The sequence below is a fragment of the Oxyura jamaicensis genome, chromosome 10, assembly GCF_011077185.1.
Source record: "Oxyura jamaicensis isolate SHBP4307 breed ruddy duck chromosome 10, BPBGC_Ojam_1.0, whole genome shotgun sequence".
Classification (NCBI taxonomy): Eukaryota; Metazoa; Chordata; class Aves; order Anseriformes; family Anatidae; genus Oxyura; species Oxyura jamaicensis.
In genome coordinates, this window is record NC_048902.1 from 10,760,509 (window position 1) to 10,784,129 (window position 23,621).

Sequence of the window (23,621 nt, forward strand, 5' to 3'; positions counted from 1 at the left end):
TAAACAAACAGGGCCGAATGTCAGTCCCTGCTGTTCCTCACCCGACACCTCCCCAAAGCCGTTCCCTCCCCACTTGCTGCTGTCTTCTGTTTAGTTTTCCAGGCAGCCGCCAATCTGCATGACAGCATATGTCCCCGCGCTCCCCGGGGGTAGCGCGAGACTGGCAGCTGCCTAGGTGCTGCGTGCCCTCGTGGCGCTGCCGGGGGAGCCTGCATGCTCACCGCCGCGCGATGTGTTTGGGGCCTCTCTGCTGGGAGAAGGGCATCTGCCCTGCTGGTCCTGCGAGGCTGCGGTGGTATCCAGCAGCTGGAGAATACGCTGCTCTGGGAGGCAGCAGGCTCTTGGCACCCATGCGGCTTCCAGAAGGAGGATGGGCAGAGCTCTGGTTGGGCATGGGTAGCGAGTGCTTTGTCCCTGGCCTTTCTTCGCTCTGTAGCATGCTGGGGCTGCCAGAAGCATCCAGGAATGCCACTGGTGAGCAGCCTGTGTTACGTGCTGGGTGGCTGTAGCCTTGCATGGACTGGTGCCAGACGCTTCTTGATTTCTGTAATCTCTACTTGAGTGGACCTAGATACCTCTTGCATGCGTGGATTCTAGCTCTCTGACTTGAAACAAATAAGATTAATGTGATTTCTGAAGTCAAATGACTTTGTGATGCCGCTCTTTGCTATGCGGAGCTTGTGGGTGCAGGGGCTGTGGTCACCACTTGGTAATCTTCTTGTGCTCTGTCTGGCTGGTGATTCACTTCAGAGCTGTTTTTGTGCATCGTGAGAGTATCTTCGATGTTAAACGCAGCTTTCTGTTACTGACAGATAGTTGGCCCAGCAAATACCCTGAAGTCACCATGCACGTGGAGGGTCTGGGAACTGGAGTGTTCCCACTCCTCTTGGTCTACCAGTGAGCTGCCCTTCCTGGGAGAGGGATGTGGGAGTCTCCCTGTTATCTCCTCCTGTCCCGGTGCCCTGTCTTTGCTAGGGGAATTGGCGCTGTGTGAAGTCAAGCATGACTCCTCAGTGCTGGTACAGAATGCTTCTGGAGCTAGAAGTTCTTGTGGGCTTGCTGGTCTCAGCCAGGTTAAGCTTTGCTGAGTCACGAAGACTGAGCTGCTTGGATCGTGGAGCAATGCTTCGTTCTGCCTGTCCTGGCCCCGAGTGCCTGAAATAAAGGCCCAGGTGCTTCACCTCCTCTCTAGGAGACCTGGCCTGGGAGCTGGTCTCCTTTTCAGATCTGGAGGTGAGTGGTCTCGAAAGCTTGTTATGCTATGGAATCCTAGAATGGTTTGGGTTGGAACTGACCCAAAGACCCCCTGGTTCCACCCCTCTTCCATAGGCAGGGACCCCTCCCAGCAGCCCAGGCTGCCTGAATCCCACCCAGCCTGGCCTTGGGCACTGCCAGGGACGGGGCACCCACAGCTGCTCTGGGCAGCCTGCTCGGTGCCTCAACTCCCTCTGAGTGAAGAATTTCTTCCTTGTATCTAATCTAAATCTATCCTCTTTCAGCTTAAAGCCCTTGTCCCATCACCACACCCTGACAAAAAGTCTCCCTCCCATCTATCCTGCAGCCCCCTTTAGCATGGGCAGGCTGCTGTGAGGTCTCCCCAGGGCCTTTCCTTCTCCAGACTGAACACCCCAGCTCCCTCAGCCTGCCAGGAAGCCCTGAGGTGGCTGTTCCCCACGTGTCCCTACACCACAGGCCACCTCTGGAAGAGGGCAGTGCCTTCTACAGCAGCAGTCAGTTACACAGGGACGTCTCACGTGGCAGAGGCATAAGTGGGAAGAATCCATTTCTACTTTAGAACACCCATATACCACGTGGGATGGCTGAAGCTGAATCCCTCCTGTGTGCCGAGTGCTGTGACCTCCCTTGTGGTGAGGGAGCAGGGCAGAGGGATGCAGCCCCAGTGCTGGAGATGTTGGGCTGCGGCCACACTGCCACGTGTAGCTGTGGTCCTGAGGCAGCCCGGTGCATCTGATGAGGAGGGACCCTGGGGCAAGTGGTGGCCCTCATGCCATGAGGGCATCTGTACCAGGTGAACCTGCCCTCAGAGTGGCAAAAGCAGAGACCACAAGCTTGGCAAGGGTACTTTGCCCACTGTCCTGTAGGGTCCTGGCGTGGCTGGGAGGCCTGAGGGCCCCCTGCCCCCAGGCCTGCTGTCCCCCTTGGTTCAGCCCTGATGAAGGGTGTTGTGTTGTGATGCTTTGGATGATGCCTGAATGGCGGCAGGTGTGGAGGTAGGGCAATTCTGCAAGCTCTGGGCTCTGCCTGGTGTGTCCAGGGTGGTGAGGACGTCTTTGGCCCTGAGGCTCCCTCAGTTGCTTGGAGATGTGGACAGGAACAGGATGTTGAGCTCTGCTGCATGCCCTATGGGAAGGAGCAGTCTCAAGCCCATCCAGCCGGATGTTATCCCTCTGGTGGAACAGGGAGGCAGGATGTTGGTAGGAGAGCCTGCCTCCAGCCTTTCCTTGGTGTGCTCAGTGCTTGCTGGGGTGTGTGTGTCTCTGATCATGGCTGCGTGGGATTGCGTGTGCTGGCCTCGCACAACACTCTCCTCTGTTCCCAAACTTACTGTGCACAGGCTGTGGTTGCTCAAAACCAAAGGACCAGTAGGACAGCCTTACTCATGTGGAGGACCTCCAGCCCTGCTGCGTAGCCCAGAACAGGCTGTGGACCGGTTGCACCTCCCAGTTTGGGATGGCGTGTTCCCTGCTAAGGACATGGTGGGTGCTTGTGTTAGTGTGGGGTGAGGTCCTAGAATGTTGCTGTGTATCAAAGCTGTTGTCTTGGGAGCCAATAGAAGTTCTCCTTCTGGGCTGATAGTCTTGTCTCTGCCTTGTTTCCTGTTTCTTACAGGCTGGCTGTCCACCTGGGGTCTTGTGGGGAAGAGTGCTGTGTGGAGGCCAGGGCTTGGTGCTGGTTAGGGTTGGCATTTAGGGTCTGTTCTTGGGTAGCATGGCCTCTCCCCACTGCCTAGTCACCCTGTCTTGCCAGGAACTGGTCTAATGCAATGGTGGCTCAGTGCTGTGGCATCCTACTGGTGATCCCAGAAGGTTCCCTGGGATCGGGGTGATGCTCCCATAGCTTGCATTAATAGCGGAGAGCTGCTGCAACCCTTCAGCTCGCTGTTGCTCAGGTTTTGTGGAAGACTTGCTTGGTGTTGGCCTGTGGAGATGTGAAGTGTGGCCAGAAGTGTGCTTACCCTACCTCTGGCTGGTTTGAGGAGAGAGTCATGTGCCTCCAGTTGTGCTCTGTATGTGTGAATAGAAGAGATGTAAGACTGAAGGGTGCCCAGGAATCTGGCTTGTGGCTGGGCAGAGACCTTGGACACAGATGTCCTTGCTTGAGGACCCAAGGGGAGAGGGTTCCTTGTGAGGATCCTGCATACAGACCAACACCCTGCTGTCGGGGCAGGAACTTGTCTCATCTCAGCGTCTCCTGACAGGAGAACAAATGCTTGGGTGCGGGCAGGAGGAGTTGGTCTGTAGAAGCTTTCCATGGTGTGTGCGCTCCTGAGCCCTCCCCATGGGTGAGGCCGATGGCTCCAGCTGCTGGCGAGAGGTCTGCGGGTGAGATCCCCTGCCACCTCATGGTGGCCCATGGGCTGGGTGGTACCAATGTGGAGGTGAGCGTCCAGCATGTTTTCTACACCACTTGTGTGTCTCCTAGCCCAGCAGACCCCTTGGCCAGGTGGAAGGAATGCTGTGCTGGCAGCTCCCCAGCTCAGGAAGATGCCCTGTTGGGACAGTAACTGGCAGCACTTCCTCTGCCCCGGCCACGTCCTATTCTTGGGTGCTGCCCTGTTGTGCCTGGACTTATCGGCACCCATGTGCTTCCTGCTCCTCCAGGCAGGGGCTGGTGCCTCTCCCTGCTTCCCCCCTTGCTCGAGCTGCTTCCTGCCCTGACCACAGGGGTGGCTGAGCCCTGGTGGTGTCCCCCTGCCTACCGTGGGTTTGTTGGAGAAGGGTTGATCCAGCTCGGAGCAGAGCTGTGCAGAACACCCCAGCCTCAGGGGGAAAAGCACTGGTGCCCAGCTCCTGGTCTGATCCTGCCCTGGGGCTCAGTGGTAGCCAGCCTGTGAGCTGCAGATCAGCTGCCTCTCTTCTCTGTTTTATTTATCTGGTGGGTGTTTGATGTGCAGAAGAGCAAAACTGCCCAGGGCTGGCTCTACCTGGAGCAGTGGCAGGAGCCCTGCAGCCCATCTGGAGCGTCCCCATCGGTTTTCAGCTCCGGCAGCAGCACTCCCCAGCAGCCTTCCCCTCTCTGCAGCTGAGTTTTGCACGCTTGGCTCCCCGCCTTTCCCATCCATGCCTTATAAGTCCCTGCTCCTGGGGCTGCCTGCAGCCTCGCTGCATTCCAGCAGCCTCGTGTCAAGTGGCCCCAGCCGCATCGCGGCTGCTGGGGCTCAGCAGCATCCTGGGGGCTGCAGCCCCAGTCCTTGGGGTGCTGGGTGCCCAGCTGGGGCTGCACTCCCCCAGGAATAGCTGTGGTGCGGGATGTGGCTATGGGGCTGCTTGGCTCAGCCAGCAGGGCATCACAGGGACGGGGACGGGTGATGGGCTTGCATGCCTGGAGTGGGGACAGCTTTTGGGATGCTGTCTGAGCTTGTCGGGTGCTGGGCTCCCTTCCTATGTCGGCACGGCCCCAGGGCTCTGATGGGGGCTGGAGTGGCCACAGCTTTGTGAAAGCAGGGATGTGGGAAATGCAGCTAAAAGTCTCATCCTGCAGAACCTCCCCTCCTGCCTTGCTTGCTTGTGGGAGGATTTGGAGCAATCTCTTAATGAAAGCCCAGAGAACTACCAGAGCAGCCTTGCAGGAGACGGGTGCTTGTGCTTTTGCATTTTTGACATAACTTGACCCTTGCTGGGCTGCAGGGCAGCATCTGGCTGCTCTTAGGACTCCCCTTCGAGCGCTTATTTAAAGCAGACATAGTCAAGAGATGTACAGGACTCGTGCTGGCCTGAAACTTTGGTGCTAAGCACCTGGCTGTGCTCACACTGGATGTGTTTCTCTTCTGGGAGATGCAGCTGTGCAAGGACTGCTTTAGAGCCTCCAAGGATCTGAGCACTAACTGGCTTTGTCCTTGTCCCTCCCTGCTCCTGCGTGGGAAGCTGTGCTGGGATCCTCCCTCTTTAAGAGATGGCCTAGATGGTCTTGTCCCTCCTGGCACGAATCCTGTTTTCCATGGCTCTCCTCCATCTCTGCCGGGTGTTTGGACTGGGGACATCCCCAGAGGGGGCAGGGACAGGGAAGGGAGCGCGTTTTCTGCAGGGCCTCCAGCAGTGTGACCCTGCTGGGCTGTCCTAGGCGAGAGCTGCTCTGCTTCTCTGGTTGTGTGCACGGCGAGGAGCAGCTTGGGCAAGAAGGGGCTGCTCCAAGCTGCTGCCCCCGCTCTGCTGCCGGCCACTTGAGCCTCAGAGCATCAGAACAAGGTATTCCTGGAGAGCTTTTTGTGGTATCTTCTCCAAACTCCTGCTGAACATCCACTTTGGCTTAGGTACTTTCTGATCTAGCCCTCTACACACATGTACGTTTGCCCTGTGGCTTTTCCGGCTGCTCTGTGGGGAGGCTGAATGTCAAAGTGAATCCGGTGTTTGGTGAGGCAGGGCAGGCTGATTAAAGCACCCCGTTGTGGCACGATGAGTGTAAGGGCTAGAAGGGTGGATGGCCTCAAAGCCTGCAGGGCTTGGGCTGCGAAGGGATGTCTGGAGAGTCCCAGTGCAATTAATACACTGGAAGATGCTTGTCCAAACCCTTTATTGAGGCTCTTCTATATAATTCCTCCTCCTTGGGTGTAGGAGGCTGGACCAGGGCTGCTCACAGTGCGTGCCCAATGCTTAGACTGGCGAGATGCCTCCTGCTCTCTCTGTTGGAATACCGTAGATCTCCTTTGCTTTCTGGTTGCTGCTCATCTCCTGCTCACACCTGGCCTGAGAAATGGTCTCTTGCTTGCCTTGATCTGTTTATAAGCCTTGAATGGGTCTCTCGCCAGCCTCAGGCTCTCCTCCCTGAGTAACTTGGTCTCACTTCCCCCTACCCTCTGCCAGATCACTCAATGATGTGCTGAATTGCAGGGATCTTGGAAAACCACCCACCTGGTCTCATCTCCTTTCCTAACCCGCTCTTCTGAGTGGGGCCCTTCCTTACTCTGTCCCAAGACCCCTGGGGAAAACCTCACTTGCAGATCCTAGCTGGTGGCATGCAGGACTGGCCAGGCTTGCTCTGGGGCAATGCTGCTCCTTGGAGGGTGCTGTGGGTCAGCTGGGGTCCCCCTTCCAAAGCCATGTGCAGTGACACACTGAATCTAGAGGCCAAGGGAAGCTTTGAAGCTTGTGAAAGAAGATCTCCTGTTCCTGTCCTTGGCAGCAGCTGATAGGGACAGCATTAGGAGCTTGTTGTCTCTGACAAAGAGCTTTCCTAGGCACCTGCGCTGCTCTGTTCAGGCTGTTGTAAGGGCTCTGAGTAGCTGACTTTCTCCCTCCCCAAGCAACTGCACATCTTCCATTCTGTCACGCCTGTCGCAAGGACTTACCCAGCCGCACATCACGGGACCATTTAGAGACCCAACAGGGATGCAGATTTCTATCTGCTTGGAAGAAACATCCATTCTGGGGGCTGAACACACTCATATCCTGAAATATTGAAAAGGGATGGTGCTTTCACATGGCTGAGGCACATGTGTGCCACCGTGCTCCACGCAGTCCTCCCCTGCAAGAGATGGCTGTGTGTCTTCTGGGAACGTGCGGCAGCTGCTCCGCATAGCTCAGGCTGAAGCCCGGAGTCTTCGAGGTGCTGTTGTGGCTTGCTGGCTGCCACCGCCCGCTCTGCCTGGGTATGAAGTGGCCCCAGAGGAATGCACTGAGATGTCACCTGAGGTGCTGGGTGGGATGGGAAGACCCCAGGACTGAGGCTGGGAATGCTGGGACTTGGGATAGGAGGGGTGCTCAGTGGCTGCATCCCAGATGTGCTGGACTGGAGAAGGGCTCTGCGTTAATGGGGGTGGTGGCAGCCTTTGGTCTCAGGTTGTGGAGAGAAAGAGGGGCAGAGCACCCCAGGACTTGGTGATCACCGTCCATCCTGGAGGGCTTATGCTGCCACTTGGGCTGATGTGACGGGTGTTGCTGACCTGGGCACAGAGCACAAGGAGACGTGTATTCCCTGTGGCAAAACAGCAGAAGTTTCCTTGCTTGGAGGAGTCTGGATCTGGCTACTCCCAAAGACCCGCAGGGTGCGGAGGCTGTGCTGCATGCCTCTTTTTTTGTGTGGCCACAGCTTCCAGCCCAGGAGCAGGGCAAGAGTGTACTGCTCACTTTGGTGGGAAAAAAGGTTTAACGAGGTGTCAGGTACAACCCCCTTCCTTTGGGGAAGGGGAAAAAGCTGAGCAAAAACTGAAGTGTGGGAGCAGAATGCTTCTGCCATGGGAACGTAATGGGAGTGTGAACTCCTGACTGGAAGTGGGCCAGAAGGGCTCTGCTCCTGCTGTGTCCACCCCAAATGCGTCTGGTGCAGTTTGGTGTCACTCTGAGCACTGATGCCCTACTGCTGTCCCATGACCTTCCAGAGACATGTCTGGGATTGCTTCCGTGGGTGGCATAGCCAGGTAGTTAAGAGCAAGGAATGAAGAGCTCCATCTTGTTCCCATAGTTTTGTCTTCCCTTGCTTCTCTGTTGGTGCTGGCTGAGTTGAGCTTGTGGTCTCCTGGTCCTTATTAACGATGACTAGTGTCTTGGTGACCTCTGTAGTGCATAACTTCCCTTTCCAGCTCAGTGCTGACTTACAAGAAATCTTGGCAGCTTTGTTATGCTGCTTCCTATGGAAATAGGCTGGCAGCCAACATCTAGTGCAGGGAGAAGGTGGCTGCCGTGGTCTGACTGTTCAGCGATGTTCTCCATCAGCCTGCAGTACTGCTTCATCTTCCTGGCTAGTCGTGTGAATTCTGTCGCTGTCTGTTGAAGTCTTCCTCTGGTACTGGATTTGTGCTTGTATAAATGCGTTTGGATTTGGTGCATGGTCTCTACGGCTTGGAAGGAGCAGCGGTCTCCTTGGACTTGGTGCAGCACAGCTGGCTTATGGCTGGCTGTAGTAGGATGGACATTATGAGCTGGTTTGAGAGTGACTTCTGAAAGGTCTGGGGTGTGTTGGTGGAGGAGCTGGGGTGGACCCAAAATCACCCTCCCAGTGATGTTCTGGGGTTCCTGCAGAAGTAAAAGATGTGCATGTAGTAGTGAGGTGGCTCGCGGAATTGAGGGCTGCCTCTGAATTCATGGCTGAAGTGAGGTGCCAGGATGGGCTAGGGAAAGGAGATCAAAACCTAGCACTTCACATCTCTAGGAAGAGCTAGAGAGACAAGTGGGGTTGTACCAGTCTCTCCTGGAGCTGTGAGGTGTGTTACTCCCTGCTTTAGTGCTTTGGACAGTGTATGATCTTCTTAGTCATCAGGGTCCAGACAAAGACTGGGGCTGCTGCCCATACCCTATTCAATCCAAACTGTTCTAGAGTCTGAATTTTTGGGAAGGTCTAAATCCTCTGGGGAAAGAAGGAAAGGACTGGGTGCGTCTCATCCGTGACAAAAATCCCCTGATATAGGGAAGTGTGAGTGCCTGTGAGGCCACCTTTGGTGTGAGATGCACTGCCTCCATTGCACAGAGCTTCTGAACTGTCCTCTGTATTCCCACTTCAGTACTAAACGTTTCCTTTCAGTAGGTCTCATTGACCTTTCTCCTAGGTACGGACTCTGTTTGTCAGTGGCCTTCCTGTGGACATCAAACCCAGAGAGCTCTACTTACTCTTCCGACCATTCAAGGTAAGAAAGTCTTCAGATTTGGGCTTTGGAGGGAAAGATGCTATCTTACGGTCAGCCTTGCAGAAAAGACCTTTGCCAGAAGGAAGCAAGAATAAAGTGGGAAGTGAGGCCTTTTGTGAAAGCTTTGGGAACCTGTTAGGAAATGGGACTGGTATCCTGTGGGTTGTGCTCAGCTTGGCAGCCTCCCTTAGAGCCTGTTGTTGGAATCATGCTGTCTCCAAGCCCGATGCTGACTGTTTGGTCAGCACTGCTGCATGACTGCACCAGCCCTTCCTCTACCATTTGTCCTGACCCAGTTACTATCCAACCTTCACTAGATATCTCCCCTCCCCAGACCTTGGGGTCTGGCATAGCATTTCTCCTCCCATGGGAGAGCTCCCCAGTGCTGGAGGGGTGCTGGTGGCTCTGTGCAGCTGCTGGAAGTGGCCAGCCGAGGTTCTGGAAGGTCTGGTCCTAATGTCCTGGAAGTCCTTCTGCAGTCTGCGGGGTCATGGGTGGTTGGCTTTGAGTGTTTGGTGTAGGTGAGCTGGCTGTGCCTGGTCTGGGACCTGTGCTGTACTGCTTCAGTGATGCTGCGTACAAGTCAACCTGCTGCTGCTTGCAGCTCATTTCTGTGCAGGACCTGGGAAGCCAGGGCATGGGTGGAGAAACTTGCATCAAAATGAGCCTCTTCCCCAGGAGTCCTTGTTTGCACTCCTCTAGCACAGGGTGCTCTGTGCTTCCTGTGTGCTACCCAGGCAAGGGTTTAATATTTTAATAGTTTGATAAGGAGCTGGAAAAGAGGGCTTCTTCCTGAGTGGGCTAGAATAATGGGTTAGTTGAGATACCTGCTCTGCTTTGTGACTGATCTGTCTTCTCTTCTCCTTTGGTGGGAAAGAGAAGGATGCTTCCCTGGGAGATGGGTTAATGTATCTGCCTCTGCTGCAGACCTTGCCTTGTGGAGGGTTTGGTGCTGCAGGAACTCTTGGAGCTGTTGCATCACATCTTGGGTGTAGCTTGGCTCCTTCAGGAACCTGACACCGACTCGCTTTCTTCCTTTCTCTAGGGTTATGAAGGGTCACTGATCAAGCTAACATCAAAACAGGTACCTCCTTTTTCCAGTGCTGGGGTATTTTTGGCTTCTGCTAGATGTGCTGGGAGGAAAGGGGTGCAGATGCCACTTCACTGTTTAAAGCATTGTCTGTGTTCAGCACCACGTATGCAGCTGGGTTCTGCTCACTGCCTCCTATCCTGGTGGCCCCAGGCTCTCGGCATGTGCTGAGCATTTCTGTATTGCCCATGGCTGGCCATGTTGGTAGGGGCTGCAGGAGAAATGGTGCTTCAGCCTCACACCAGAAAACCTTCCCTAGACCCATCCTAACCAAGGCAGCAGCAGTTCTGTTTGTGGGCAAGGGGGGACCTTTGCTGGGGGCTGCTAGGGTGAAAAGTGTCCACTTGTGTAGGAATACCGAAGCACTTTGCGGTGGGAGCAGACAGAGCAGGGGTCATTGACTCATGCCCCTTCAAGCTCTGCCTGAAAGCCCTGTACAGCTTCACGTGGTTTCGTCTGCTTTCTGAAAGCTGTCTAGGTGAGAGAGGGTGGCAGGGTGGTCTGAGGAGTGGGAAGAGGTTTCTGAACTGAACTCAGCATTGTTTCTTCTAGCCAGTTGGTTTTGTGACCTTTGACAGCCGGGCTGGTGCTGAAGCAGCGAAGAACGCCTTAAATGTGAGTACTGGGAGGGCTGGGGGCTGTACACCCTGCAGTCACCAGACCTGGAGCTGTGCAGGGGTGATGCGTGGCTTTTCCATAGCACAGGAAGGGTCAGGGAGTCTCAGCTGTGCCCACAAATATGAAAGATAAATGGTGCTGCAGCGGCAGGCAGGCAGGAGAGCTAGTCATGTTTAGGGCCAATGTCAGCTGTGCTTGGCTTGGGGTACCTGATACAGGGTCCTCCGGGAGGCCAAGCCTCAGCAGACAGGTACAGCAACACCCAGTGCTCTGTCGTGGCATGTGGTGCTCAGCCTGTGTTCCGCAGCGGTTTTGCGGGGCTCTAGGTTGCGCTCACCAGCCTAGCTGGGCGGTGAAGCAGGCTCACTGCAAAGCTCTGTCAAATGGCCGTAAAGCTTGCTTGGTGCTGGCGGCCTTGTTTAAAGCCTCACTTACCAAATGTCCTGATGGAAAGCGTGTTAGTTCAGCAGAGCAGGTCCTTGTTCTGCACTCTGGACTGCCAGGACCTCTGCAGCCAGAAGGTACCTGCTCCAGAAATATGAGGCAGAGGAGAACAGCCTTCCCAGGCTGATATTTCCATGGCAGAAGATGAGGCATCTTTCCTGACCAGCACTAAATCACTGCTCTGCTGGCTGGCAAACTGCACTTAAAGAGCCAAGCTGTGTCCCTCATCTTGGAAGTAGTGGCCTTGGGCCAGCTCAACATGGAACTGCAAACATGAGGTGACAAGAACTGGGTGTGTGACTGCAGGGTGATGGCCCTAATCCCCTGATTAGGCTCTGCTCTGTGAGCAGCTGTGTCCTGTGCTTGGATGGAAAACCTTTCTTCTGAGGGATTCCTGTGCTTTCTTCTGTGACAGGGCATCCGCTTTGACCCAGAGAACCCTCAGACCTTGCGGTTAGAGTTTGCTAAAGCCAACACAAAGATGGCCAAGAGCAAGCTGATGGCCACACCAAACCCCACCAATATCCACCCTGCCCTGGGCGCACACTTCATTGCACGGGACCCCTGTGAGTATGCTGGGGGGGGGCAGCTTGAGGCAGTGTCTGGCCCAGCCTGGGAGATGCCTGGCACTGGGGATGCTGGTGTCAGAGCTTGGTGTAGCAAGGGAACCATAGCCACTTATGCTCTGGCTGAAATCTGTCAGCATGTTGGGGTTGCAAGAAAACATCAGGCATCTGCCAAGGCTTCTGGCCAACACTAGAAGCATCAGGACAGCAGAGTTGGTTCTGACAGCTGAAGAGGTACCACTCAAGTGCTTTAAGCTAGGTGCAAAGCATAAATGGCTGGTCGTGTGCCATGTACCCTCAGCACATCCTGGTGGGGCAAGCAGCCCTGCTGAGGCTTGGTGGTGGCCCAGGCATGAAGCCTAGTGCCTCTGTGGGGTGTGGAGTAGGGATGGGACATGCTCCTGGCCTCTCCTTGCAAGGCTGGGAGGCCAGGGGAGCAGGATGCAGGGGACTACCTGCGTTATATATTTTAAGCCTCACTGGGACAGCAGTGCATAGTTTAGTTTGGGGTGAAAAATCCAGAGCCCATCCCTGAAGCAGGCTGTTGGCTCTGGCCACTGAGAAGCTGTCACCTTGTCTCCCCCTGTCCAGATGACCTGACTGGAGCAGCTCTTATTCCAGCATCCCCAGAAGCATGGGCTCCCTACCCCCTGTACACCACGGAGCTAACCCCAGCCATCCCCCATGCTGCCTTCACGTACCCGGCGGCCGCTGCTGCGGCCGCTGCTCTTCACGCTCAGGTGAGTTGCTCGCCAAGAACCGCGCTCTCCTCTCCCGCCTTCCCCTGGTTCTTGCTCTCTTGGGTTCTGCTTGGCCGGCTCGACCCTGGCCTCTGCACCTTGACTCCTGGGCAAAGCCTCTTCCCAGCTGCCATGTGCAGGGGCCCCCAGCCCTGAACAAAGCACGGGGCAGATGTTGAAGCCATAGCCTGTTGAATAAATAGGTGACCGGAGTGCAGCCAGAGCTCTGCGCTGGCTTCTGACCCTGCAGCTCCAGCCTTCCTCTGGTGCCAGAGGCAGGCAGCTGGAGAAAGTCAGTGCTCAATTTTTGTCTGGCTTCGGTACCTTTGGCCAGAGAACCTTGTGTGACTGCTGGGAGGATACCCGATGTGCCAGCAAGTAGAATAGCTAGGAGATGTCCTCCTTGAAGTGAAAACTTAGCTCAGTGCTGAAGCTCAGGGGCTCAGCTGGAACCCCTTTGGGCCAGGTAACTTCAAAACAATTCTGAAGCTGGAGGGGAATGTCCTGTAGGGGATGAGTGACCGGAGCCCTGCCAGAGCAAGCTCTGTTTGTGAGCCAGTGGTGAACCATTAGCCCCTCTAGGTGCAGGCTAGAGAGGGTCACATGTGTAAGGGCCTATGGCGATGCTGGTGGTGGTAAATTCAGCTGCCTCGTGTCCCTGGGGTATGCTTGCTGACAGCAGGAGGTGTAGGGGTGCCTGTACCAGTTTGATACTGGAATGTTTTAATGTAGTGAGACACCACCACCCCTGATGAGTGCAACATCTCCTGAAGCTGGGGAAATGCAAAAAGAAAGCTAAAGTAGAGAAGATATATCATCACCCCAGGTTAAGGTGCTTTGTTTGGAGAACTTCTGTAGGAGAACCTGGAGCCCATGTCCCTACCCTGCTTGGTGTTATCACCAGCTATGCTCTGCCTGCTTCTGTCTCTGCTCCTGTAACAGTGCCAGCGGGACCAGGACGGTGGGGCTCTGGGCTTAGTCCCCAGAGCATTGGGGTTTAACCTCTGCTATTTCTGCCCCACCAAGCAGGGTATTTAGCTCTGCTCCTCCCTGCTTAGCTTGAAAAGAAGAGCTGTGTCCCATCACCTTGTCTACCGGGCCAGCAGTTGAGTTGGCCCTTCATCATCCTCTTGCTCCTGCAAGCATCTTGACTGTAACTGAATGGCTTCAACCCCAGCTTGTGTCCAAATGCAAAATGGAAACACTGGAGGGGATGCAAGCTTCTGGCCTGTGTAGGCTTGTCCTCTGCTGCTTTTGGCCTTCTGCTGCTGAGCTAGCAGTGGGATGAAGCTCCTGCAGGGTAGGCAAGAGGTATGTGGGGCCTAGGACCAGATGCTGGCTCCACCATTCAAAGGCCTCCAGGTAGGCTGGCCCTTCACTAGGTCTGTCCCAGTCAGGAAGCTTTGTTTGCCGGTGTTCTCCAAGAGCTGTTGATGGTGCCCACATCTCCAGGAGCATCTGAATGTGCTCTGCTCCTGGGCAGCCCAGGGGAGCAGAAGTCCCTCCTTTCCATCCCTGCCCCTTGCATAGGGTGGTGGAGCCAAGGGCTGTTGCTGCCAGAATTGCCCCAGCAGGGAGGGCCAGGAACACTCCCTCCGTTGACAATCAGGGGACAACTGAGGAAGGTGAAACCACTATGTGGTTCCTTCAAGGGTGATCATCAGTGACTGTGCAGGGATAGAAGGGTTAGACACCAAAACTTGATGGTGTGTGCTGGGTGGAGGAAAGAACTCTGCTCTCCCACAACGAAGGAGGCCTTCAGCCAGATCTTCTCCCACTGGGGTTTGAGTTCATGCCCTCCAGCTGGTAAGATGCTTGTTCTGGGCAGACAGCTTAGCTAGCAAATAAGTCTTTTGGCCTGCAGGATGACCCCTGAGCTCCAGGGAGCTCTCAGGAGGACAAGGGACTCCCTGCCCAAGCAGGTCCGTAACAGGTGATGCTCCTGTAAGCCCTAGGGAGCCAGTGTAGCCCCTCCAAGCTGCAGCCAGGGCCGGCCCTCTTCAGAAGAAGAGCAGCCAGGCCGGCCGAGCAGCCACGGCTGCTCCTTGCTGTGTCGTGCTTGAGCTGGTGGTGACCTCACAGGAGACATTCTGGCGCAGTATACGTTACCAATAAAGTTTTATGGGGTTAAACATTACTCAGGGTGGCCACTCTGAGCTGCCTGATCTCTAGGCTGGAGGCCTTTCCCTTGCAGAGCTGAGGCAGGGTGGAGATGAGTCAGCGTGAGATGAGATGACTTTTGCTCTCAAACTGGGCTGAAAGCTGTAGCCTTGGTCTTGGTGTGCTGAGCCCTGTGTTCTCACCAGTAAGGCTGGTTCACCTTGCTGTCAGTGTGGTGGACACATGGGCTGTTCTCCAGGACGGCAGCAGTTCTTCCTCTGGAGACTGGTGTTGGCTGGAGGGCATTCATGGGGCGCCTGGAGCTGCAGCAGCTCCATTAATCCCAGAGGGAGTGTGTTGGTGGAGGCAGCAGCTAAAGAGAGCTTGTGGCAAAAGGTTTAAACTCCAAGAGCTCATCCTCTCACATCTCTGTGCTCAAGTCTGAGAGGAGAGTGGCTGCCGTCTGTGCCGCACCAATGCGGCCTCCTGAAGAGCTGCTCGGAGGGCTGGCAGGAGGTGGCACGAGGCTGCTGGCTCTGGCTCGTGCACCAGGTGCCCTTGGGAAGCTGTGTGCAGAAGACTGACCGCTGCTCCCGGCACTGCCGTGTCGCGGGGATGGGGTCCCTCAGTGCTGCCGGTGTGACTGTGGCACTGCTGGAAGCCTCTACCTGCGGGGACTCCGGTGACTTTAAGACTGTCCCATCTGCCTTCCTTCCCTCCCACCCTCTCTCAAATCCCTCCTTTGATGTCCCTAGTGAACTCCAGCCATGATGCCAGCGCAGGCTAGCCCTGAAGCTCAGAGCTGTCCCTGGAGATGGGACGCCCTAGCGATGCCTTATTGCAGCTAGTGGAGTGGCTGTACTACAGCTCCATTCCTAGAAGTGTTAAGCATGATGGCAGCCCCGTCTGGAAAGACTGGTAAGGTAACCATCTCTCCTCCAAGGTGCACCATGGGATTTGCAAGCTTCTGCCCATCTCTTTAGCCCGTATCTCCTTGCCCACCCAGTGCATGGGCCTCACGCTACCCACCCACCAGAGCCTGGGGAATGAGATACCAGGCCTTCTTTCTAACCCACATCTCCAACTTGGCAGCACATGACATGGCGCACACAGCATGGCACCATCTTACATCAACTCCTCCCAGCTGAGCCAGGCTCAGCCAGGTCCTGCCGGCGGGAGGGGAGCAGCCTGGTTGAGCCGGGGCAGAGATGATCCTGCCCCTTGGCAGGAAAGAAACCTGGTTTCTCCCCAACCACAACCCTTTGAGGGCAACCAGAAATACACCTTGACCTCACTCCTGGCACACGGTGGGGGAGGTGAGTGACGTGATAGCGATAGCACACGACTAAATTCTACCGGGCACGTTAGACAACAGCACTTGCCGGTCACTTTGTTCCAGAATCGCATATCGGGACAGACCCTGCCCTACTCATGGGTCTAATCTCACCTCTTTCCTCTCCAGTTACTGGAAATTTACTGGAAATGGAGCAAGTTCCTACCTGGAGCTTGGCTTCTCTTTGCAGCCTGAAGTCACAGGCAGGATGTAGCTCTCGTGAGCTGCAACGAGGGGAATCTGTGGCCTGGGAGTGGTGTAGGGAGCTGGGAGGCTGGGAAGAGGGAAGGTGGCCTGGCCTGGGACTGGCTGGCAGGGAGGACGGTTGTTGTGCTCATCTCCTACTGAGGGAACTGAGTCTGGGATCACTTCTCCTTGCAGTGGTTCTGGGTAGACTTTTTTCCCCTCCCCTTCTTTGTGGTAGTGATGCTGGGAAAGACATCATCAAGGATGGGGGTTGAGGTCTGCCTTTGTCCTTGGAAGACTGTGGGATGCACAGATGTGCTGAGATGGTGCCCTGGGAAGAGGGAGTTCTTTCCACCAGGGTGGAAACCTGGTCTCTCTATACCTGTTGCACTGTTTCAGCTAGTGTCTGTGTGACTGAGTTGGGCTGTGTTGTGTCTCTGTGGAACTGTGGTTTTTGGAGTGTCCCTAAGCCAGCCTCTGAGTGAGCACTAGGAGACACCAGGGGCTCTCAGTGCTCTTCTGCAAAGTGATGCTTCCAGCTGTAGCAGCACCCCTGAGCACATGACATGGCACCCGAGATCAGTGTAGAGGAGCATCTCGTGAACTTGTGGGTAAGGCTGGTGGCAGTCGCTGCGTGGTGCATGCAGGATACCCAACGGAGGTGCTGGGTACCCAGCAGGCAGGCTGTGGCTGATGCTTCCTGCCTTGGGAGCAGATCGTGGACTGAAAGCTCCCAGCTGCCCTTCATGTTGGGGTTAGGCTGCCTGAGGCACCATCAGAGCCTCAAAGCTGCTGCCAGCAGCAAAAATGTGGGCTGGAGGCTTTGAGGGGATGGTAAAGGTGGGCTTCTGAAGCTGGGACTGCCCAAAGGGGTGGAAGGAGCAGTCCCAGCTCTGCTTTGTGGCTGTGTGGTGATGACACAGAGCCCAGCAGGACCCTGAGGCTTCCCAGCATGGAGCTGAGGCAGAGCCCATCGATGGAAGAGGAGGCCAGTGCTCTGAGTAATTCTCCAGCCCTTCCCTCTTGATCACTGCCCAAGCTTGCCCAGGGCAAGCTGGATCTCCTGAGCTGCGCATGAGGCCGGTCCCAGTGGCTGTTATTGGGTGCTGGTCCTAAAGAGCTGAGAGCATCGAGCAGATCTGCTGGGATGGGTTCAGGTGCTGCACTTCTCCTCCAGTACCTGCCTCCTGTTGGGATGCTGCTGTCTGCTGTGATGTGGGACCACCTGGGTGCCACCAGCCTGGCAGAGCCTGGGAGCTGTGGGCACCACGGCAATCTGCAGACCATGGGGATTTCCATTTGTGCACCACTTGGCTTGATCTCGGGGTCCTGTCTGCAAAATCTGCTGGACTTCATACTGTGGCAGCAGAGCTGTGATGGACCTTCCCTGCGATGGGTGGCTGGAAGCTGCGGTGGATTTCCTGTGCGCAGTAACCCATTGCCTGTTTGGGGCTGTCACATAGGACTTACCAGGATTATTTTTTTTCAGGGCTTGGATCCTTAGAAGTGTGAGTACTTGAAGAACTTCATGGCTGTGGTGTTTGCCTAAAATCCAGTGACTTAGTGCTGGCCAAGGAGCCCTGACCAAGCCACTTGTTTTCTCCTAGCCAGAGAAAAGCAAATATGAGATTCTTAGCTCTTTAGGGTACCTGCTGAGCAGCCATTCTCTGTTATACCTGAGGAGTGAACTGGACCAAGATGCTGTCAGAAGGGAATTCCTGAACTGTGACTGGCACAGCTCTCCCTGTCTCAACAAATGGAAGCAGCCCACCTCATTTCTCCTCTGGGAAAAGGAGAAATGCTTGCTTGAGGTCTCCACTAGCTGCAGCATAGGCTGTTGACCCAGAGGGCTTCCAAGCACTGGATGCTTGTTGAAATTCCCCTTCTGAGGAACAGGGCTGGATCACTGCCTGTCCTCCTCCACGTGCTTCTCAACACAGTGCAGGATGTGCAGGTCCTCCCTGATGGCAGCTGCATGGGGAGCGCTCAGTCCAGCTGTGGTGAGGTTTTTCTCGGCTGAGCTGCTTGAGTCTTGCAGAGCATGCAAGTGCTCATGTGCTCACCTCCTCAAGCCAGCCCTCTTGCAGGACCCTGGAGGCAGGAGGCTTGGCTGAAGCCAGACTGGAAGTGTCTGGAGAGCCCTGCTGGTTGGTGTCAGCGCTTGTGGTGTACCTCTGCAGGCTGTCCTCGTCTCTTGTGGATCATGTTCATGCTTGTTCTGCTTCCAGCTGGAGCAGAGCAGCTCTTGAGTGAGCTGCTGGGGTCCTACCAGCTCCCGGGATCCCAGAGAAGGGGCTGCCCTGTCCTTGCCACACAGGGAGGCCTTTCAGGTACCTGGGGAGCTGCTGGGTCTGTTCCGAGCGTAGGTACAGCTCTGAGCTCCCTGAGCCACTGGGGTTAACTGCGAAGATGAGCAGACCTAGAAGTACCTAAGGAGGAATGACAGGCTGTCTAAGGTAAAGATGGCTTGAGGATGGCCATGTGTATTTGGCCTGCTCTTCCTGCTCTCCATAAGGAAGGCGATCAAGAGAATTGGCTGTTAAATTCTGATGAGCACAACAGGGAGAGCTGAAGCAGACCCTTCACAAGGAGAATGGAGCCCTGATGGGACACGTCTCTGCCCCCATGTGCTGATCCTGTTGTTTCCCCTGGCTTTGTGAAGGTGGCAAGTGGAGGCACACATTGCTCTTCTCCAGCTGTTTTCTGGGACCTGAGGCAGGCTGCAGCTGGCTGGCGGTGTCTGTCAGGTCCCTGTGGGCAGGCGAGCAGGGGATGTTTGCAGTGGTGTGGCCAGACTCCCTTCCAACTGTGAGCTAATGCAGCTCCAGAAACAACCATGTGTCTTCCAGTAAAAGCCTCCCTTGCCCTACATCCCTAGCCCCGTGTCGGATATCCGTCCCCATTCCCTGCCTCAGCTTCCTACATGACAGACAGTCCACTTGGAGAGACTGCAGACCTCCCCAAAGCCCTCAGGGCTCCTCCAGGGAAGCGCTCTGACCTGGCTTGCTGCACCACAGTCCTCGAGACAACCCTGCCATGTCCTTGTGTGCCTGGTCTCCTCCTCCAGGTGGCTGCAGTGCCCCCAGTTGCAGCACCTCTGCTTCCCAGGACAAGCAAGGTGCCGAAGAGAGATGTGAAGAGAAAATTGTCCTGATGGGCTGCTGTTTCCAACAGTGTCCCCCCTTGGCAGGGAGATCTGGTTCTTCGAGTGCTTCCTGCTGGTTCCTAGCCTGGGATATCCCTGCCTGGCACGGAGGGGAGGGCCAGCAGGGATGGAGGCTTATTTGTGCCAGAGCTGTGAACAAGCAGGACTTCTGTTGAACTGGAGGTGCTGGAGGCTTTGGGTTGCATTTGGGCAGGAGCTGGCTTGGACCCCCTGTGGAGGGTTGGGAGAGCCACTGGGTTTGGGGATGGGGTGGCTGCCTTGCATGTGCTCGCACCAAACTGGGCGGGCGCTGGATGGTGGCTGCTCGTGGGGTTAAGTGCTCGCAGCCTTGTGAAGGACGGGGGAGTTTCCTGTTCCTACTGGGCAGGAGGAAACTGCTTCCAGCTGTCGAGGGGAGGGTGCTGGAGTGGGAGATGTCGGCCAGTGGAGGAGGACCTGGGCTGTGACTCTGCTGAGCAAGCACCTCCTGGTGACGGGGGGAGGAGGGGGAAAGGGGCTGATCCTGCCCTGTCCTGGTGCTGGCAGCAGCTGTGGCAGCCCCATGAGTGCATCAGCCCTCTCCAGGCCATAGCAGCACTGGGAGCCTGCCTGGCCTGTGCTGGTGCAAGGAGATGGCTGTGCCCTGGGGCAGTGTGGTGGCAGCAGAGCGAGGATGTGGCTGAGCTGAGTCCATCTGGTGCAGGCACCAGAGCCTGGCTACCAGCAGACCTCGCTTAGCTGAGGAAACCTGCAGGGCTCTCTCCTTCTGGGAAGCATCACAAGAAGCACCCCAAGTCCTCAAGCTCCTGCTCGGGGCTGTTCATTTAGTGGTGTCACTGCTCTTGTGCTGGTGGAGGGAGGATGCAGCCATCGCAGGCAGCTGTGTTTTCTGGGAGGTGTGACCTTGTTGTGCCTTCCAGCCTCTGTAAGGAGGCTGCCGTCTCAAGGTCTTGGCACTTGCTGTGTTTCTGTGTTACAGCAGCGCGTGCAAAGCCTTTCCATCAACTGACAGACCTCTGCTTCTCCCAGGGAGTGGGGTTTGGAGGGACCATCGAGGATGTTCCTATCTTGGAGAGCAATCCCAGGGCTGTCACTGAGTCTCTGGCTGTCTTCAGAGCTCTGAAGACGTGTGCATGGCCCTTGGAAGGTCTCGTGCAGCTGGGGTCAGGGACACAGGTCTGCATCTCCACTGCTGGATGACTTCACAGCAAGACTTGTGCTGCACACACCACTCAGCACATCCGCTAGGCAGCGTGCAGGCTGCAGGAGCCACCTCTTGTTCCCCTGCATCGCAGGCTGCCATCCCAGCCTGCAGTGGCCCAGCCCCACGTACTGGTCTTTCAAACTGAACGTGAGCATCTGGATGTCTTGATGTTATTCTACTGGATGTTGCCAGCTTGCTGCCTCTACTGACAGGCTGGAAGTGCCAGTTTGGTTTCTGTACCTGTGTCTGCTTGTTGGGTCCTTTCTCACCAAGGAGCAGCTCCGAGCAGCAGATGCTCCTGCAAAGACCAGGAAAACCTCTGCGTCTTGCTGGCTTGGTGCTCCACAGGTTGTTCCTGGGGCTTCTTTGGATGGCCGCATCATTGCTCCAGGTCTCTTCCATTGCAGATGAGGCAGGTCTTACTCGTGCCAGGTGGAGGTTGCCTGGTTTAAGTGTGTGGCCTTGTGGTGGCTGAAGGCAGAGCAGCCACCAGATTGAGGTGGTGTGTGCCTGCTACGAGCCTCCTCTGCCCTGCCTGAGCCTGCACTGGGGGGGAGCTGTAAATTTGGGGTGTAAATCTGGGGTGTGCCCCCTCACGCAGCTCTGAAGCAATACGCTTCCTACGTGGCTTGGTGGTGAGGACCCTTCCTAGCCTGGATGGTGCTGCCCAGCACGCTGTAGCGAGCTGGGAGTGAGTTGGGATGCCATTTTCTGGATATGGAAAATACTTGGGATGTTGAGGCAGGCCATGGGGGGGGGGGGGTGGGGGGGGGGCGAGCTCCCTTCAGAGCTGTGGGATCCTGCTGTGCTCCTTAAGGGAGGACAGGGTAAGGTCCTGGTGCCTGGAGAGCCCCAGCCTGTCTGTGCACGAGCTGCCAGCCCTTGGGGTGCTCTTTGGGGCACGTCCTATCCCGTGCTGGAGCCTTCTCTGCTCAGCGTGCCTCTCTGGCAGCCTAACGGAGCTGAAGGTTTGCAATTACTCTGGATCATGGACCTCTGGCGTGGCTTTCTTTTCTTCCAGATGCGCTGGTATCCTCCCTCCGAAGCTACCCAGCAAGGATGGAAGTCTCGTCAGTTTTGTTAGTTTGTTAGTAAGTAAGTAATCGCTCCTGGAGCCCTGTCCTTGTCCTGCCTGTCCTTGAGCTCCGGTGGGAGGAGGGATGGGAGCTTGGGCTGCTGCCAGCCCCACGCACCCCACAAAGGACGTGCTTAGGTCAAGCCCTGCTCCCTGGGTGGGCACGGGGGGCATGGGGTGACGGGGCTGTGGCACGGAAGCTTCTGGCCCTGCTCACTGCCACCCCTCTCCCGCAGCGTCTCTCCTCGGCTCGTGTTCCTCCTCCCCACCTCTCCGCGGAGGGATGTGCCAGGGACGATCGCTCCAACTCCTCTTTGGTTTGCGGCCAGCGGACAAGGCGCCCGGCCCCGGCGCATCCCCCCTCCGGACTGTGAAGCTGCCGTGCGCCGCCTCCGTCCCTCTGTCCTGCCGTCTGCCCGTCCGTCCATCCCCAGGACCTCTTCCCCGGCTGAGCTTCACCGTCCGCCCGTGCCGAAACCCGGCCGGGGTGGCAGGGGCTCGGTGCCGGGCTCGCCTTGCCTGCGGCTCGGCTGAAGGAAACGAAAGGCAAATCGGGTTTTGCATGTTTTCTGGCATGAATTAAAACACTTAACTTGTGTATGTGTGAGTGTAAGTTTGTTTGTTCTAGCGTTTGTGTAACCGTTAGCAACAGGTCTTGGCCCAACGGATTGATCCATCAAGGTTTTCATCTTGCGTCGGTGAAGACTTGGCTCTGAGAAATACTAACTGTCCTTGTCTCACCCCTTCGCCCACCTCCGCCCTCCCCCTTCCCAGTACGACCAGAAGAATTTGAAAAATGTTTTTTTTTTTATTTTTTTCCTCCAAGTACGATGCACTGGGTTTCTGTTCTCATCCATTCTCCCGTTTTAAAGTCAGGGTTCTTATATTATTATTTTTTTTTTTTTTTCAGACTGCTATATATAGAAAGGCTGTAAAATATCTAACCTCTCTTTTTCCTTTTTTTTCCACATCCTTCTGATTGGAGAGCATCCAGTCCTGCCAAATAATCAGCCATCCTTATGGGAATACCGAACAAAAAAAAAAAGTACGAGTATTTTTGTACCATGTGTAATAAGGAAATATTTATGCATCATAAAGAATTTCTTGTGTGTTTGTGTGCAATTAATTATTATTATTATTAAAAGAGAAATTGTAATCCTGTAAGATAAGTTAATGTTTAGTTAAAAGCTTGAACAGAGAAGGGTTGTCTTCTGTAACAATGATTCAGTCAGGCATAGTAAACAAGAAATTGTGCAATTTTTGTTTTAGCATCTTATTGCTTGGTATTGAAGTGCTTTAAGTATTATATGACCATGGCTGTCTCGCTTGTATTAAAAGATTTGAGAATAAGTTGCTCTATACTTGCTGATCCTATGAGAATGTGAAACTGGATAATATATGAAATGCAACAAACAGAAAAAAAAAAAATATACCCAGAGGCTGCTGTGACTCTTTCTGGTGGTCTGGAGTGTTTTCTTCTCGGGCTGGGCATGGCAGGGGGCAGCGTGTGGGGCTCCTGGCCCCTGCCAGTGATGCCTGGGGGGCTTTTTTTCTGCCCTCTGGCCACAGTGCAGCGTGGTCAAGGGGCTGTTGGGGCTGAGCTTCTCCAGGAGGCCTCTAAGAACAGGCAACCACGATGGCTGTGGGTGTTTTTCTTCCCCCTCCCTGGGGCCTGGGGTGGCCTCTTTCCCCCATGCCAGCGCAGTTCCCTGCTGCAGAGATGTCCATAGAAGGCAAAACGGCCGGGAGCTGCCGCAGTGCCCAGCTCCTCCTCCGGTGCTGGGCTCGGGGCGAGCTGGGGCTGCAGGAGGGTGAGAGGCTCCCCAGTGCTTCTGCCCTTACCGATACCGGCCAGAACATCCCTGGGAGTAGCAGCCCTGCCGGAGGAGTAGTTGTTTTTTCATGGGCCCTGACAGCACAAAATCATTGCTGGGGGCTTCTCGCTGCAGCGGGAGGGCAGTCCTGGGCTTGTAAAGGACCTTCCCCAATCCCTGCCAGCCTACAACAGCCTTCTCCCTGCCAGCACAGTGGGATGGGGCCACCCGTGGCCTCCCTGCGTGGCGCAGCGCACGGGGTGGGACGTGGTGGCAGTGGGACCCCGTGCAGCATCCTGCCCCGGGGCTCGGTGTTTTCCTCTCTTCCCTAGGGCTTCAAGGCTGCTTGGCCAAGGCGAGGAGCGGGAAGAAAATAAACCAAAAGAAAAAAAAAAAAAAAAAGAAAAAGAAAAAGGCGGCTCTAAAAATAGCTCTACTGGCCACCGTGCCTGGGAACAGGCTCGGCAGCACAGGGAAGCGGCTCAGAGCAGGGTCACGGGGTGAAGGCA

The 23,621-nt window shown here is 55.7% G+C and overlaps 1 protein-coding gene across 1 annotated transcript; it reads left to right on the top strand.

Moving 5' to 3' along the window:
- The first annotated feature begins 3,532 nt into the window (after window positions 1-3,532).
- Window positions 3,533-22,752, top strand: RBPMS2 (RNA binding protein, mRNA processing factor 2). The gene is made up of 8 exons (XM_035335941.1): window positions 3,533-3,619; window positions 8,720-8,797; window positions 9,843-9,881; window positions 10,440-10,502; window positions 11,365-11,515; window positions 12,107-12,255; window positions 21,245-21,318; window positions 21,535-22,752. The coding sequence occupies exons 1-7, from the start codon at window positions 3,533-3,535 to the stop codon at window positions 21,305-21,307; spliced, it is 630 nt and encodes a 209-aa protein (XP_035191832.1). The 3' UTR covers window positions 21,308-21,318; window positions 21,535-22,752.
- Window positions 22,753-23,621: the final 869 nt, after the last annotated feature.